Below are 16,643 nucleotides of genomic sequence, written 5' to 3'. Positions count from 1 at the left end.
AAAAGGTCTTGCTACCCAGTGAAAAAGCAGGGCAGATTGCGGCTGTTGTTATTAATCCTTTGTACAATACTGTCCTGTTCTTCCATCATCGTGAGAGTTTAAGTTATTGCAAATCACTGTTTTAAAAGAAAAAAGCCAGGTACTGTACTTGCCTGAACTGTTTCTGGGGCTAACCTCCTGCAGGTTCAAATAGAATCAAAGCACCAGCTTTAAAAATATAAATTGATTAAATATCTAAATAACTTCTTGTCTAAGAGAACCTCAGCTATATTCAGAGTCTTCATCAGATTCTCTTCTCCTCCTTCTAATGATACTGGATTATGTTGGACTATGTTGGATTGACTGTGCCGTTACATAATGTTGTCAAATGGAAATCAGGTCAAGTGTTCCTGTGTGGGCTTCCAGGGTACTTGCTCCTGCAAGTTCTGTGCACCACTTTTTTAGGTTTCAAGCCACATTTATGTTATTGCAAGGTGAGCTAAATTAGAAGGAGGAAGGTGTAATTCCCTAGCAGGACCTTACTAGCCTGTGGATAGTGGATGCAAATAAACACTTCTACAACTTCACAAGCTGCTGTGCCCTCACTGGCAAGCAAACCAGCAGCAGTGGTACAAGCACAGACCAGCTCCTAACCTGCCCATTGCAGCTGTGCTGTTTCTGAATGGTGTATCACACTTAGCATCCTAGCTGTACAGCTGCAGCCCTGAAACCAGAGGAAGAGTAGGCACTTATTCTAAAGGACAGAATATACATGTCTCAGACAGTGTTTAACTCTGGCTAAAGCTTTTGAAATCCTTGCTTCCAGACAGAGAAATCTTCAGTCCCCAAGATGGCAGTCAGGAAACAGTCAGTCTTGTGACCTCCTGAGGGTTTGCTGGAGAGCGGGTGAGAGGGAGCTCCTTTGTGCCCAAGCCTGGACAGTAGGTAGTGATGAAGAGCAATAGCTGAAATTTTACCCAGTAACTGAAATTCTGATGAGTGCTGAATAACCAAGAACAAGTTAAACTTTTCATCGGAAGTTTAGTATTACAAGTAGGTAGTTGTAACTGCAGGGACATTTTAAATGTAGAGGCACTGAGATGAAAACAATCAATATCTTGTCTTCAACACAAGTAAGATCTCCAGTTGTGTTTATATATATATTGTTCTCTGTACCAGTCTACATATAGGTGATGGTGTTGCACAATACTTGACCCTGAACAGTCCTATATTACCACAGTTTCCCTGCAGAAGAATTAGCCTTCTGCAGGAGCAGTTTGACTTTGGACCTGTACATCAGGGAAGGATGTACTTGTTCACACTTCCTGGGCTGAATTAGAAATCTTACATGTCTTGTTTTACTGATTACAACCAGCCAGCACAGCATAACTAGCAAACAGAGAGTTAAAGCAAAACAAAGAGTTAAACATATTGATTCAGCATATTTCATTAGCACACAGAAGAAAACTGTCTCTTTCACAGACATTTTACAACCCACTAGAGGCTAGGTTTCTTGACTGCACTTTTCATAGCAAATTTTCACCAACATTTATCAGTCATTTGCATTAGTTACTGTTTTGAGGGAGGATGAGAGCACATTCCACAACCAGAAGTTTCTATTCTCTACTCTTCTCTAAAGTGCACACTTTCATGATTATCTTGCTTGAAATATACTATCTAGGAGAATGAAAGCTTTGCATCCTTATAGCAGTTGTATTACAGTTTTATTTAGAAACTTTGCATCTTTTTAGCTAGAGGATTCAGACTTTTTCATGTATATTTGCTGCATATTTGCGTACCAGCTAAGTTGTCAGTTCAGACTCTTACAGGAGAAGGAACTGCCTACGATAAGGATCTGTATCAGCATATAACCTTACTCATTGTACCACCTCTGATGAATGCTATCTTCATCTTATGAGTCCTTTCAGCATTCCCACAGGGAAGACCTTTGAGGATCAAGCAATGCTCAACATGGGTATGGGTGGCAAGGTCTCAGCTTATTCCTTTACCAGTGAAGGTTCAATCATACATAGCACTCAGTTGTGGCACCTCATGGTCTGAGTCCCTTAATGACAGCAGTCTTCTGTCTGGCCCATGAAGATTTTTTTTTCTATGGTTCTAGAATTGTTTATGTACTCTCTGAGCTGAATGATATGAAGCACTATGTGTGAATATGAAGCAATAAGTATACAGTGGAAAAAATGCAACTGGAACCTTTCATCTGGTCATTGTTTATTCTCTCTGCAAAGTTCTACTTATGCACAATTTGTATATGCCTACACTGCAATAAACTAGGCTGAGTTTCTGCTGCTTTAATCTAAGACCATGCCAAGAGAGATGCTATGCTCCACACTGGAAATATTTACACTACTATTATCACCATTCCGATGCCCTAATTAAGTTCTAGGTAAACAAAATAATCCCCCTTAATAAAAAATTTTAAAATTTTCAAAAATTCTTGGAATCCTTAGAAATTCTGAAGGAATTATCCTAAAAAGACCCATCCAGAATTTCCTGTATCAAAATTTGATAATTCATTTTTACTGAGGTTAACTATGATTAAACTATTCAGTGTTTAAAAAGAGAACAAGAAAAGGAATTCAACATTTGGGATAAACCCTACAACAAAAGCACACAAGATTTTCCTCTCAAACCACACTATATAACTTCTCTTACATCAAATATTAGTTTAAACTAATTGAGTATGAAAAATAGCTGACCACTTCACAAAGATGACACCATAGTTTATGACCTATAAACACACACAAATTAAATGACATTTTAAAAAAGCCTATTAACATCATCACTTGGGAACAGTGTTCCTCTGCCTTCCTATTCTCCAGAAATTCTATTCTTCTTATTTTCTCCAGAAAAGCTTTGCTAGACACCCTTGCCTTTCTTGGCCTCTAGCTCTACTATTGCCTCTATTTACCCACACCTTCTTCCTGATTCTTGAACGGTCCTCACAATGGAGATAATTTCTGCAGAGCAGTGAAGGAATGGCTTCCTGTAATTGAGCTGTGAAGCCACAAACATCACTAAAATTGATCATGTGCTTTCAGTTAGGGCTGTAAGTAATGGGGGGAGTCCCTTGAATTCTGATAAACAATGCCTCAAATTTTAACTAGAGTCTGTATCTTGGTTATTTACGATGCTTGCATTACCAGCTTTGCATGTCATTTGGCTTTTTCAAGACTGTGCTGAATAATGCTTTTTTTGGTTGTCATACACTTTTCTTTGTCCTTCACGCTGAGGCTATCCTGCTTGTATGAACACCCTATAAGGAAAACTTATCCATGACTTAGGTCCATGACTTAAAAACTTAAAATCCATAAAAGATGATAATCCAGTCCTATTTGTTTTCTGCAAGCAATGTTTTTAGACTTGGATGCCACAACTAATCTCAAAAAATCTGTATTTGGTTGGCTAAATTGAAGTAAACTGTCTTCTGTGAATACTTTGAGAGTGAATACTCTCTTCAATGGGAGTAGCACATACTGGATTTTGACATCCATCTTCAAGTGCTCAGATTGAGAATTTTGGTTCTAATGTTCGTTCTAATGGTTTCTAATAGGGTTTAGTCCACATGACAGTGTCCCTTTAGACAGGAGATTCCCCCCAGCTGCATTCTCTGACTGATATGTTTAGGATGCTTTTCATATACTACAGTTTCTGAAGGTCAGTGCATACACATTTTAAGACACAGTGATAAGACAGTGTATAGAACTACTTGGCAGTATTTAGCTGGTACAGTTTCTTGTGGAAACAACAGAATTCCAAAACACATCACACTGAATGCTTATGGGTTATTACAAGCAAAAATCCCAAGACACCAGGAATTAAAAAGCGGAGTTCAACAAAGGAACACTGATATAGTTTTTTCATATGAACAAGGTTGTGCCAAGTCTGTCTTCTTCATTTTTTTTCAAGTGGAGAAATAAACTGGGAAAGGAAGCAGAAGGGAAAGAAAAAGACATAAACCAACAGTTATTACAAAGTTGCTGTTGTGCTTTATCTCACAGAAACGTGTGCTGTCAGAGGATGGCAAATGCCTCTAGCACATTTTTGCTGAAAGAGCATGACATTTCTTGCACGCAGTATGCCTTCCTAGCTGAGATAGGGATGCTCCTTCTGTGTCAAAAAGAGTTTAGAGGGGGGCCTCAAGTGGAATGCAGGGGAGATTGCAGCTCAAAAGACAGGGCATGGATTGATGGTGATGGTAGCTGCCATCCCCAGCTCCAGCAACACCTGCAGTTCCATCTGTTGTATATCTTCCTTCAGCAGGGAGCCAGACAGCTTTTCTAGAGCCACACTACCAGGGCAGTAGGAAGCCTGGCTTGGGTCATTTCACCACCTATGGTAGCTTGGTGTTGTGAGGAACTACCCAATTTATCTGCATATATAGCAAGCCTGAATGGAGGGTATGATCTTGGTCCCATTCAAACCAGTGACTGGAGAAGCTATGCCGGTCTTGTCTGTGACAGCACTTGAACACTTGATGTCAATAGAATTTAAACTAATACTCGAGATCTACTGTAATAAATGTGTCATTAAGTTCAATACACAGGGTTCTTCCTGAAGCTGCAACCCTTAGGCACTGTTATAGAAGGATCAAATAGACTACAAAAATAATTTAAAATCCAGATCTTAAATATATTTAACTCTCACTAAATTTGCACTAATCTCACTATGGTGAGCCCTGAGCTGGTCTTGATGTGACACTCAAGTTTGTGATTTAACACCCTAAACCTAATCCATGTCAAACCCATATTTCTGCTTCTAAACATACGAGGACAGGCATCCAACATTTAAAACCAAGAGGGAAACATTGTTATTACTTACACAGAATTTCAGCCTTCACTTCCAGGGAAAAATCATGAGCTACCTTGACTGCTTTTTACTTTCTTGTTAAGATACATACAATGCTCCATGATGCATGTAGACACAGAAATCAATTAAATGGCTGCACATCTGTCTTCCCAGGTTTCTGCACTAGACTGCAGAACAAAGGCCCATCTATCCTTTGAAGCCAGTTGGCCTGAGTACCCAGTTAATATAGTTAATTAATATCTAACCATTTCCCATTCTTGCTGTATCAGTGTTACGAAACCTTAGAATTATTCTGTGTCATTCTGGTGCCAACATTCATAAGACTTATAAACTGCCACATGCATCTCAATCCATTTAGGTATGTTTACAGGTGATTCTGTAAGCTCTCTTTGCAGAAACAACAGAGGAAAATGGAAATATGCTGAACACAAAGCATGTCATTTGAGATCTAGGATTTAATTCACAACCACAGTCCAGACTCCTGGGTTTCTACCTGGATTGGCTAACACAAATAATCCCCCTTTTAGGAGTTACCAGCATGTTACAGCTATGTCACATAAGGCTGTTGTCAACACAGAGGTTACATAAGTAAAATTGAATAAAATAAATAAAATGCTCAGTTCCTGTCATTACATGATCCCTGGCTCTCAACCAGCAGAACTGCTATTATTCATTCATATCCAATCTTTCCTATAACAAATGCATAGTATGAGACAATCTTTTGAGACAGTAAATCAGTAAGATTTTTGGCCATCTTTTAACAACGTTTAGGTATACAAGATGCAAAAGGAGTTTCAGAAGCACCAACATCTCAAATTCCAGCTGATTTGGTGGGAACTAGGCAGTGACATATTTTTAAAAAATTCACCAGATGCCTGTTTGCCCGTAGGGATGTGGTAATTGAAGCATTACTGATCTCACTAGAAAACACCAGCACCATGCCAGTGGTTGCAATAAAAGGAAGATATCTGAGACTGCATAGAAATTTGTAGGAACATGAAAAGGGTGAATCTTCAGTCCTAGGGAAAGTTATGTAATATGCTAATGTAGAATAGATTAAATGTCAACAAATTCGACCTATAGAAGGGTCCAGAGGGTTTGCAGTAATTCTCACTGTAACAGCATGACACTAGAAGGAGAAATTCAGAAATCATTCAGTTTAAATTTTTATCTCTCTCTCTCTTTTTTTTTTTTTTTTTTTTTTTTTTTTAAAATACATCAGCATTTCTAAGTCACAGAGCTACCAGGATCATAAATGAAAGAAAAAATTAATTACTCACTTATAATTATAATGAGAATGACTGCGCATACTACACCAAGGATGATCATCATCTATAAAAAGAAAGTTATGAGAAAAAAAAGAGTCAGGTTTTCACATGAAAGACATTAACCTCTCAGTTTTTTTGCTTTTACTTAGCATTGTTAATTCTTGTAAATACTGACTGCAATAGACTTGCTAATGCCCCACATTTAAGTGTCAATTTTAGGAACAGCTGACAACCAGCAATGGACATAGCCTCTTGTCAAAGCTGGCAAGTTCTTTCCCATCAGCTAAGATGCTGTGACCAAGTTCATCCATTTCCAGCAGTAAAGGCATCTCTTTCTACCCTTCACAAGAAGAGATGACTTAGAGATCCCATCCTGCATGCAAAATCCCATTAAATGCAAGTGAGAATGTTTGCCATGAACTGATTTTTGACAAGAATTGATGTTCCCTTACCTTGCAATTTTTCCACCAGTATTTTCTCTTCAGTTTGGCTGCACTGGTTTCAAACTGTGAAGCACCTGCTTGCAATGCATCTGCCCGGTTGTCAAGCTCTGATAGCTTCTGGTCTCTTTCTAACACCTTGTCCACGTTCATTCTCATGATGTCTACCACCTGCAAAGGCACAGCCTCACATTAGATTCCATACACAGGAAGAAGAGAAGTCATATGTGTGTTCCTACTCTGGAATGTCAGCTATCATACTAAACCCAGCCATTTGTCATCGTAGTATCTGATGGCAGTTATCTGGATGGTGCCTAAAAACCCAGGCCTATGGAAACAGATACAGTGAGAACAAGATGAACATACCCATACTCTGCTCAGATGCCCTTGAAAGTACAAAATATAGGGACATTACGAAATTCTATAGTCTCATTAAAGTCGGTTATGTCATTTAGGCTACAACTAGCTGTTTCATTATATATACAAAACCCTGATGGAAACAAGTACCTCTGCTACAATTTGGTTGACATTTGTCCAGTCATCACTAAGACCAAACCACTGTTTTCCTTATACATTTACTATAATTTCCTTAGCAGAAGGAAAGGAATCAGCTAGATAAAGGCCACTCTAAAGGGAACTGTATGCATTTCCTTACCAAGGAATTTACTCATTCTTCAGATCTTTTGCAGACAAGATAACTTCCCAGCCATTATTTGAAGTCCTGCTTGAAAGTGGAGGATAAAATTTTATCAGGGAATATTCAGTCCAAAGTGCAGCAGGGAGCTCATGCCTCTTCATTGTACAGTCTCAGTGTAAAAAGTGTGTGCACATCCAGTACACAACAGGCAGGGCTCATTCATGCGTATATTTTATAGAGAGAGTTAGACAAAAATCCTCTTCTAGCAAGCCAATAACTCTGAATAGAAATCTTATGCAAATTCATCACTAATGTATATTTTGTACAATCAGACAATCTCAGTAAAGTTGTGTCCACTTATTCTAGCTGTGAATATGGTTGCTGGTCTGTTGCTTCTCATACTTTGTAATTAGGAAGGCCATGTTGTATTTAATATAGTTTAACTATTACCTGCAAAATCCCAGTTATTAAAAAAATACATGATTTAAATTCAGTGACATGAAACTGGTAGTGAAAGAGTATTTCAAAGGACTGACATAGGATTAAAGGGTGTTTCAAAACTCAGAAGATTCGTTTCATTTGTCCATCAAAGCTAAATCAAAACCAAACCCAAATTTTCTTTCTTTTCCAAACCAGTACCTTCACCTTCCAAGCATTTTACTTCATATAAAATAAAAAACCCTTTTGTTTCATTTCTCAGCTAGTATTTAGTGGAATTGTATTCTGCCACCATGTTTCACAGTAAAACTTTTAAACTATTTGAAAATTTGGAAACAAAATTCTGTAACATTTCCTACCCATTCTGTCCTTTGTTTTGCCCAGAACTAGTTGCTGAATTGAACCTGACTGCAGCAAACACAAGCCTAGACTGCATTTTTGTCAAGTAAATAAAGCTTTGTCTAGACCAAAATGAAGACCTGAGCCTTAGAAAATAAACCCTGGAGTGCCTACAAAAAATAGAGGGAAAAACTCTACATGGATATAGCTGAAATATTATATCGGCACTGATATAACATTGAAACTGTCAGTCATTTTAATACGACCATGAATTTTCTCCTAAGCAAAATCGTGATCATATTTCTTAGTTTTGCGTTTGGGTCTGAAGACCACAAGTGGAGAAGAGCCAGAGGAGTGTCGTGTTGTGCTGTGGTGTTTAGCGCCATCTACAGATTACTTTTCTGTAAGGCACGGAAGAAAAACAAGCAGGAAAGCTCTTGTCTGAAGTTCAAAGCAATGCTTAACGGATGGTCCTCAGGTGCTCTAAACCAGTTTCTCCAGTACTGGAAGTCCACAAAGCGTTTTTTTTCCTTGGATATTCTTATACGCTGATTATGCTATTAGACTAGGATTTGCTGAGCATGCAATAATCACAAAAACCAGCCTCAGACCAACCTCAGTCTTCCTCTCAAATTTGAGGAAAAAAACCCAGCAGACCCTGATTATCACCTGCATAATCCTCAACTTTAAGAGCTACTCATGTCTAAGAGCTACTATGTCCCCTTATACTGGGTAAGAGTTCCTGCCAAAATGACTCCATCATGCTTCACAAGAAGACAAACTTGGATGGTCTTGAGTGAAAAGTCTCAGAATAGAGTATCTTGACCACAAAGCGAGAGTTCACTAGCCATTGTTCTGGTTGCAAAGCTCCATCAACCTGCATCACTCATTTTAGACAATAACTAGCAACTATTTTTTCTCTTCTAGGGACAATTACTTTTGCTGTAGGTCACATAAACAATTATAGTACCATCATAATGTAACATGCTCAGAACAACAAGTTTATTTCATTATTCTGACCTAAGACAAAAGCTGAAATGTAATATTCCTTTCCCCAATGAAGGACACTCTACTAATGTCAATGAAGTTAGCATGATGAGAAAATTATTGATAATGACAGATACAGGCCTAGAAATTTCTGCAGACATTTCTGCAGCCAGAGGATGTTCTTGTCACCAGCTCCAAGCATCAGTAATGGAGAGGCCAGGAAGACCTTGTTTCTGCTCTTCAGCAAAGAAATTCCAAAAAAATCCAAAGCCCAATTTGACAGGGTTATTTAATTCAACTTAAAAAAATGCATTTCAGTCTCATATTGTGAGGTCTTCTATTTTGAAGCATACCTGCAGCTTTTGAAAATAGAGGCATTTGTGCATGTAAAAGCTATTTTTTAGTATTTTCAATCTGGCATTAAAGAATCACAGAAGCCTTGGTCACATCTCCACAGACAGGAGACAATTCATTACTTAAGTCTTTGTAGGGACTTAGCAAAGCTCCATACTTAATACCCAGCACGTAAATCTGCGCAGCAGGTGTGCAAGGATGCAACAGCTGCTGCTGTGATGCTGGTATGCTCCATGACTACACCCAGGAGCAGTGGTAGATCACATTGTCCCATTATTGCAGCAGTTAGGTGGTTGCTGGCATTATAACAAAGGTGGTGAGGCAGATAGTATGCTACAAGAATTCAAGGAGCCATGCTGCAACAGGCCTATGGTCCTCCAAGACCAACAAAACCACTGGAAATTTGTTGAAGATGCTGTTATGACCTCATGTGTAGGTACTTTTCTTGGAGACAAATTGTGATGATTAATCAATAGAGTTCTGGCTAAGAAACAAAACCCTTAGATGTACAGTTCTCATGGCTTGAACCTATTTATGAGAAGCTGATGATCTCTCCCTACAAAATGGCATGTGAGATTAATATCTAACCTTTCACAACACAGGAACATATTGATAGAGCTGATGGCACCTTTACATTTCTTCCTAACCTGGCTGTCTGGAATGAATTCCTGAATTGCTACCAATGCCCACATTTATTCAACAGAAGTGTTATTGGCACAAGGATGTTAATACTCAGTTGCCTCCTCATCCTTTGGTAAACCTTATTTCCTAGACCCATTACCTTCAGACAAGCAGGAGCTGCTGGATCAGTAGGAAGGAAAGCTTCTTAAAGAAGAAAGTAATCACATCAGCATCCTTGTGAGCAACAAATCACCTAGACCCACTTACCTCATCCACCCGGGCTTGTGTCTGCTGTAGCCGTTTGTTGCTTGACACACTGGGAGCAGGAGGTGGACCTGCAGCCCCAGCACTGGTGGGACCTTGAGTAGGAGCTGGAGCAGACCTAGATCAAAACCAGAGAACATAAAAAGTGACAAGCTCTCTTCATTTGTTCACTACCCTTTTTCTGTAACAAGCACAAAGTGCATAACTCTTAAAAGGCGGTTTCCATTGTCTTACAGTCCACACTTCCCATTCCTAGGATCACAGGACCGGTGTTCTGCTCTCTCCTATGCTCCAGTTAGTTTTCACACTATTTGCTGATAGGACCATATCAAACTTTTCCCCTCCCCTTGTTACCTTTTTAAACAGTGAGCAATTCAGATTATTTGCCCTAGCATAGGCCAATGGCCAAACTGACCACAGGCCTGACTAGTAGGACAGAGCTTTTGTTCCACTAAGGAAACAGACTCTGCTCCAGGTATTTTGTGCTGATGCTACAGGAGTCAGTGCCTTTCTCCTCATTGTGCTGAACAATGCACTCCCCTGCTTCTGGGTGTTTGACTGGAAGCTAACCAAGTAAAGGTAAACAAAAGGAGAAAAGAGAGAAATGGAGGAGGCGGGGAGGGAGGTGTGAGAATTGCACACAGCATGGGGTTATTCATCTCAGGCAATGCTTAACCATCCCACTGGCTGTCCCCAGATACCCCACCAGAGCAGCTGGTCAGGCTTGAACATCTGCTGTGGACCCTGGATGAATATTTGCAGCAATGTTGTGAACAGAGCCCTAATCTCCCATGAATCAGCTCTTTTCTTAAGCATTAATACTGGCTTTCCCCAGCTTGCTTTAAAACCAGAGACAAAACAAAAGTCCCTTAAAATCCAACAACAGATCGAGTCTGTCTCAGTGTACCAGTCTGAAAAGGATTCCTCAGCCTTAGCCACTCATCCTTCACACACACACACACACACACACACGCTTCGATTGGTGAAACCTCACCTTTCCTTTCAAGGGACCCCTGTCACTTCTTCCTGCAGACATAAAACCCTCCCTGAAGCTTCCAGAAGAAATCCCTTAAGCATGTGAACTGAAAAATATCACAGATCCCACTCTTGCATTACCAATGCCTTCCCACAACAACAGAATGAGAGAACACAGTGTTTCTATGTGAGTCATTCCCTTTTACATCCTAAGGTCTGATTATTGCTGCTAGAATTATGACCCCATTAATACACTGTCGAAGTGTTTGGTGGCACTAAAGTTAGTTCCCCAAAGGTGAACTATCTTAAACCTTAAGCTGCAAAATTTAGTTTGACAGTATCGCCTGTGAGCTAAGATCTCTCAAGATAACACTGACCCTCATAGGCTCCAAACAGATGGAGCAGACCTGGAGCACTATTTAGTCTTTCACTTTTTAAATTATTTTTTTTCATTATTAAGCTTTAGTTGAAAGAAAAGAACTTGAACCAATTGCTTAACCTTCAAGGACCTCACAGCCACTACTAAAAACATTAAAGACCAGATGCAGCTGCCACCTGCAATGGAATTACTTCACTGAAGGGCCATGGGCCAGGATCCCAAGAGGATTTATTCTCAGTTTATGCTGTTGTCACAAAGGATCAAAATCTGACTGTAATGTTTCTCAGGCTCAAATTATGTAAAACAAGGTCTCCCTGTAGCACTAAAAACTTCAAAGGGAGTTCCTGGTACAACAACAGAGCTAAAATTGAAATTGTGACATTTCTTTGCAGTCAAGGAAGTAAAAATGCTTTTCTGCAATTAACAGAAGCAGAATGTTATCTATGGAAACATTGTGTCACACTGCTCACTATGAACCTTAACACAGCTCCCCTCTTAAGCTGTGTGCTGTTAGCATCTCAGAAAGGACCACAAGGAGACATTTTTCCCAGAAACATTTTTTGTGCTGGTAAAAAGTGCAGTGGTATTCTTGGTCAAAGGTGTGTGAGAACTCCAAAGTTCAGTGCTCTACCATATAACTTTCCTGCTCAGTAATTTTAATCTTTTTTTGCACCTCCCAAGGTGTCCTTAAAAATGATCTGGCTTATAAAATAGACACTTAACAGCTTGTTCTCTTCAAGCATCCTTGCTATCTTCTAGTTTCCTTTCAGCTGTATTTCCTGGGGCTTTTCTGCTCCCTGTGTAAGGGAAGAATGGGTAGCAAAAACAGATGTTCTGATTGCTGCCCTAACCATCCAGCAGGAGTTACTATAACACTACCAAAGAGAGACAGCAATCCTTATACTAAGGTACAGCAAGCTGTACCCATCTTCATTAATTACATAAAATCCAATACTAGAGTAAGCAGAGCTGGGTGCTGCCTGCAGGGCAGAGCTACTCTTTCCAAACCTTTTGTGTCTGGAGCTGTGCTCCAGAGGGTCCCCGTGCTTCTGGCTCAGCCCTACATATGTTTGAGACCTGTAAAAAGCATCCTGGCCTGACAGCAGGAGACAGCAGTACCTCTTGAGCCTGTGTAGCATTCCACAGGGATTCCACAAGGCATCCATTAAGAGTTTGTCTTAGAATCTACGCTTTCTAGGAAGGAAGGGAATTGAAGGTCTGCATCACTATAAAGCACCAACATTGTCCAGTATACCTTAGTGCAAAACTGCTAGAATGCAAGTCCAACCTACATTTGTATAATTCTTCTATGATTGCCTCTGTGCTATGTCATATCAACTTATGATTTCTCAGAAGCATTATTCAAAAAAACTTATGCAAAACATTAGCACCCTGTTAGAGAAGCTTGCATTTGAAATACATGAAGCATCATAACTTTAATGTCCTATTTCTCATGGCCTGACATGATTTTTGGAGCTATAAAAGAATGCAAAATCCATAGAACACTCCATCATAGGGTCTTTAGCCACCAGACTTGTCTGGGGGGTTGTTTTGTTTGTTTGTTTCTCTTTTCATTGATGCTTAGAACTTTCACTGCCCAAAATAGGTCAAATTAATTTTGAAGGAGGAACAAAGCTCCATTATTGGGGAAGAAGGGTATAAACCCTACTAAAGAGTCTTAAATGGCAACCACTCACCAGCGTCAGAGCACTGAGGTACACTATGGGAGAGTGATGAGTTCACTTCAGGACTTTTAGAGTCTCAGCAATTGGGTTGATACTTGCTTTGAGCAACTTGTTTTAGCCATCCAAAGTGCTTCTAAAGCCTCCAGATATGGGGCCTAATCCATTCAAAGTCTTTATCCTAATAACACTGCAATAAGCTAAAGAAAAGCTATTATTCCCACATATGGCTGGGAAACAGGTACAAGGAGATTAAGTGACTTGCTCGGTGGCACTGGAACCTGTGGCAAAGCAGCCCCAGCCTCTTTGTTGCCACCGTCTGCTTCCCTCCTACTGACTGCAAATATAAGCTCACAACCTATTTCTACTAGCAGGAATAATTTTCTACCTCTCAGGCTTAAACAGTGAGAAACACACAGTTAAAGGTTACAGCACATGAGAAGTGAGAATGACATCAGATAACTTTAGCTGCTATCAGCTGGCAAGGCTCAGAGGAGGGAGCAGTGAAAAGTGCATTGATGCAGCAGAAGATTCAACTAATGATCCCTATAAAAAATGAAAAAGGCAATTTTCTGTGAATACCAGTGTGATTCCTCTTTCTTCATACCTTTTTCCCTTATTGTTGAAATAAACAAAATTCCACTGCCTCTCTTCCTCTTTATTTTTTTTTATGACTAGGTGCCATATTTCTATAGTAAATATTTACAGTTGCAACCAAACTTATGTATATTTAAGACACTGTTCTTCGACTTGAACTCCTTCAAAAGGCATCTGGCTATTTGGGCTTGACTGCTTGACCAGTGTTGGAGAGTCTGAGGTTCCAAAAGCATTTGAAAAATATACCACAAAACCTCCTTTTGCAATTTAATTGCAAAATACATCAGAACACTTCCATAGGTCTGTACTCTTGAGATTTAACTCTAAAACAACTATTAAAATTAGCTTCAAATGCAAACTCTTACACTACTATAGTGACTATTAATATCAGTGAAGAGGGAGAATCTGTAAGGAAGAAGCTCTGTAGTCCTCAGGGTTTGTTGTCAGTTTTGAACTTCCTTTATTTATTCCTGTACAATAACAGATAAAACATTTTTTCCAATGCTAATTTGCAAAGGGGGGCTTTTACAGACAATACTTAGAGTCTTCTGCTTTCTGAACTGACTTGTTAGTTCCCAGTTTTCTAGTTATGGAATTCTGCCATGTAGGATTTTATTTTTTCAGATCAGTTGAGGCAACACCAGCACAAAAGCTTCCCTAAAAAAACAGTTTTATTATGTGCAGTCTGACACAGTTTTAACAAATTTCAGTCTAACCAAAAAGGGCTGATTATTACTCTGCACTATGCTATTTACATGCCATGTTTCAAAGAAATTGGTACCTTTGATATCTCCTCTTGAACCTCTGGGGGCCTTCCAGACTTGTGTGCTTAACAACAATTAAATTGTGTACATATATCTGTGTGTATGAATTTAACAATAGAAGAGGCCTAACAAAGTTGTGTGTGGACAAGTGTGTTCCTGTTTGTGAATCTATAGATGTGTATATCTAGAAATCAAGAGAACTTAGCTATTCATCCCAGTGCTGCCTACCCAAATTTTTCTTTCTCCATAGTGAAATGGCATACTGTCAAATGGCAGGTCTTGCTGCCCTTTCAAAACCACATATTTATTCTGTCAGGAGAGGTTCAGAGAATAGGCAACATAATTTTATTGTCCCCATAAAATTAAGTGTCCTTCAGAATCAGGTTCTTATCCTTCTTACTAGTAGATAACAGTGTTCTCTGCTTGTAACGTGAGAGGGCTCTTCAAAAGAAAACCTGGATAGACAGCACGACCTACCCAGCTGCAAGATAGATACACTCAGTAAGGTTATTTGCTTTTTGGTTTTGTTGTCCATTAGTTGTATGTATTTTGAGATTTCTAGCTGATCTTCCTCCCCTCCAGTATTTAACAGTTTTCATTCTACTAATCTCACTTTCACAGGAAAAAAAAAAAAAAAGCTGCTCAGTCTTCAAAAAAGAAGTCATGATATTATAAAACCAGTTAGTGTGAAAAGATAGTGAAGTTATGGACAGAAGAGCATCATTTCTGGGGTTGCAGACATTTGCATATTTAGGGGTGAAGGGCTTTTTGGAAATTATGGAGATTATGGAAAGGTGTTCTCAGTCCTCTGATATTTCACACTGGGAGCAGAATTGTCTCCCAACAAGAGCTAAGAGACTTCCTTCACTACTAGGGAACCATCGCTGATTTAACAGAGATGCTGCTCTTAACTGTGCTTTTCAGTGTTCCATTGCAGCTCTTCAGTAACAGTGACTATTGCCAATTACATCGCCGGAGACTTTAACTTAGACATATCCCATTCTAAGACTATCAATTTAAAAACCATTCTCATGCTATTTGTATTAATTGGGTAGTAATGGGTAATAGTGAATTGATGGTAGGAAAAAAACCCCAAACCACATATAAGAGGAATTCGCTTTTCAGATGTTTCAGTTTTGTGAAGAAACTTCTACTTTGAACACATCTTTTTCCCAAATGTGATTTTCATGTACTACCAGCAATATTCTACAAGGACTCTCCCCTATTATGAAATATTTACTCTGATCATCAGCCAAAGAATAATACCCTAAGTCTAATGTCTTGGGAATACATCTGATTAAATATTCCCACCAGTTTATTATGACTGCATTTACCATCTGGTGTGCTAAATATGCACACAGAGGAAAAATAAAGGAACCTTAAGACATCATCTTTAATGTGATCATCAGTTGTTATGCTAATAATGACTGACTGATTTATCTTCTCCAATATCTTCTATTCAAGCCAATTACATTACTTACAAGGACTAAGGCACCTGAATTCTAAATCAAGCCAATTAGTTAAGCCAAATGATTTTTATGACAAAAGAATTTGCCAGAAAGAGTTGCAGTGACTCAAGTGGGGTTCCTGTTAGACAGCAAAGTACTGTAAGGCAGGATTCCTTTTCTAAAGTGACAACACTACAGATTTTTTTTGATTTTTCTTTCCCCCTGATGTCATTTTTTGTAAAGTCTGTGGCTTAAGCTAAAAGTCAACACAGTGCAAGGATATTGATTCATCTGTTAACCACTGTCCACACTTTGCAGAGCAGTCTATGGATTTGCCTGAAGGATGGTTACAGGTTAGATGACTCTTGGTGCTGGTGTACACATTTTAGGTTCACAAATTAAAAATTCACAACTACACTGTAGAAGCCAACAGTCTAATATATGCTAGCGTTAATAATTACTCATCAAGAGAAGTCTCAGCACATAAAAACTAACTACCATGTTTTTATACCCCAGTGGGCCAGTCCCATCTTTACCTTTAACTGAATAAAAGAAACATTAAAAAAAAAATGTATGCAACTACTGAAGCAGCAGATAAAGTAGATAGTCACCATTATAACCTGTAACCCATTTGACCCACT

The 16,643-nt window shown here is 39.1% G+C and overlaps 1 protein-coding gene across 1 annotated transcript in view; it reads right to left on the bottom strand.

Annotated features, from left to right (window-relative positions):
• Positions 1-3,904: 3,904 nt before the first annotated feature.
• The window catches only part of LOC103527356 (vesicle-associated membrane protein 2), a 37,069-nt gene continuing 24,330 nt past the window's right edge, over positions 3,905-16,643 (bottom strand). The window contains exons 2-5 of the mRNA XM_030456315.1: positions 10,161-10,275; positions 6,530-6,688; positions 6,090-6,141; positions 3,905-3,921 (exon numbers count right to left, since the gene is read on the bottom strand). Of these exons, the coding sequence (XP_030312175.1) occupies positions 3,905-3,921; positions 6,090-6,141; positions 6,530-6,688; positions 10,161-10,275 (343 nt within the window). The remainder of the gene's footprint in view (positions 3,922-6,089; positions 6,142-6,529; positions 6,689-10,160; positions 10,276-16,643) is intronic.

This window comes from Calypte anna, chromosome 9 (genome assembly GCF_003957555.1).
Source record: "Calypte anna isolate BGI_N300 chromosome 9, bCalAnn1_v1.p, whole genome shotgun sequence".
NCBI lineage: Eukaryota > Metazoa > Chordata > Aves > Apodiformes > Trochilidae > Calypte > Calypte anna.
The sequence above is the reverse complement of the archived record's forward strand: the minus strand, read 5'-3'. Positions and strand labels throughout refer to the sequence as shown.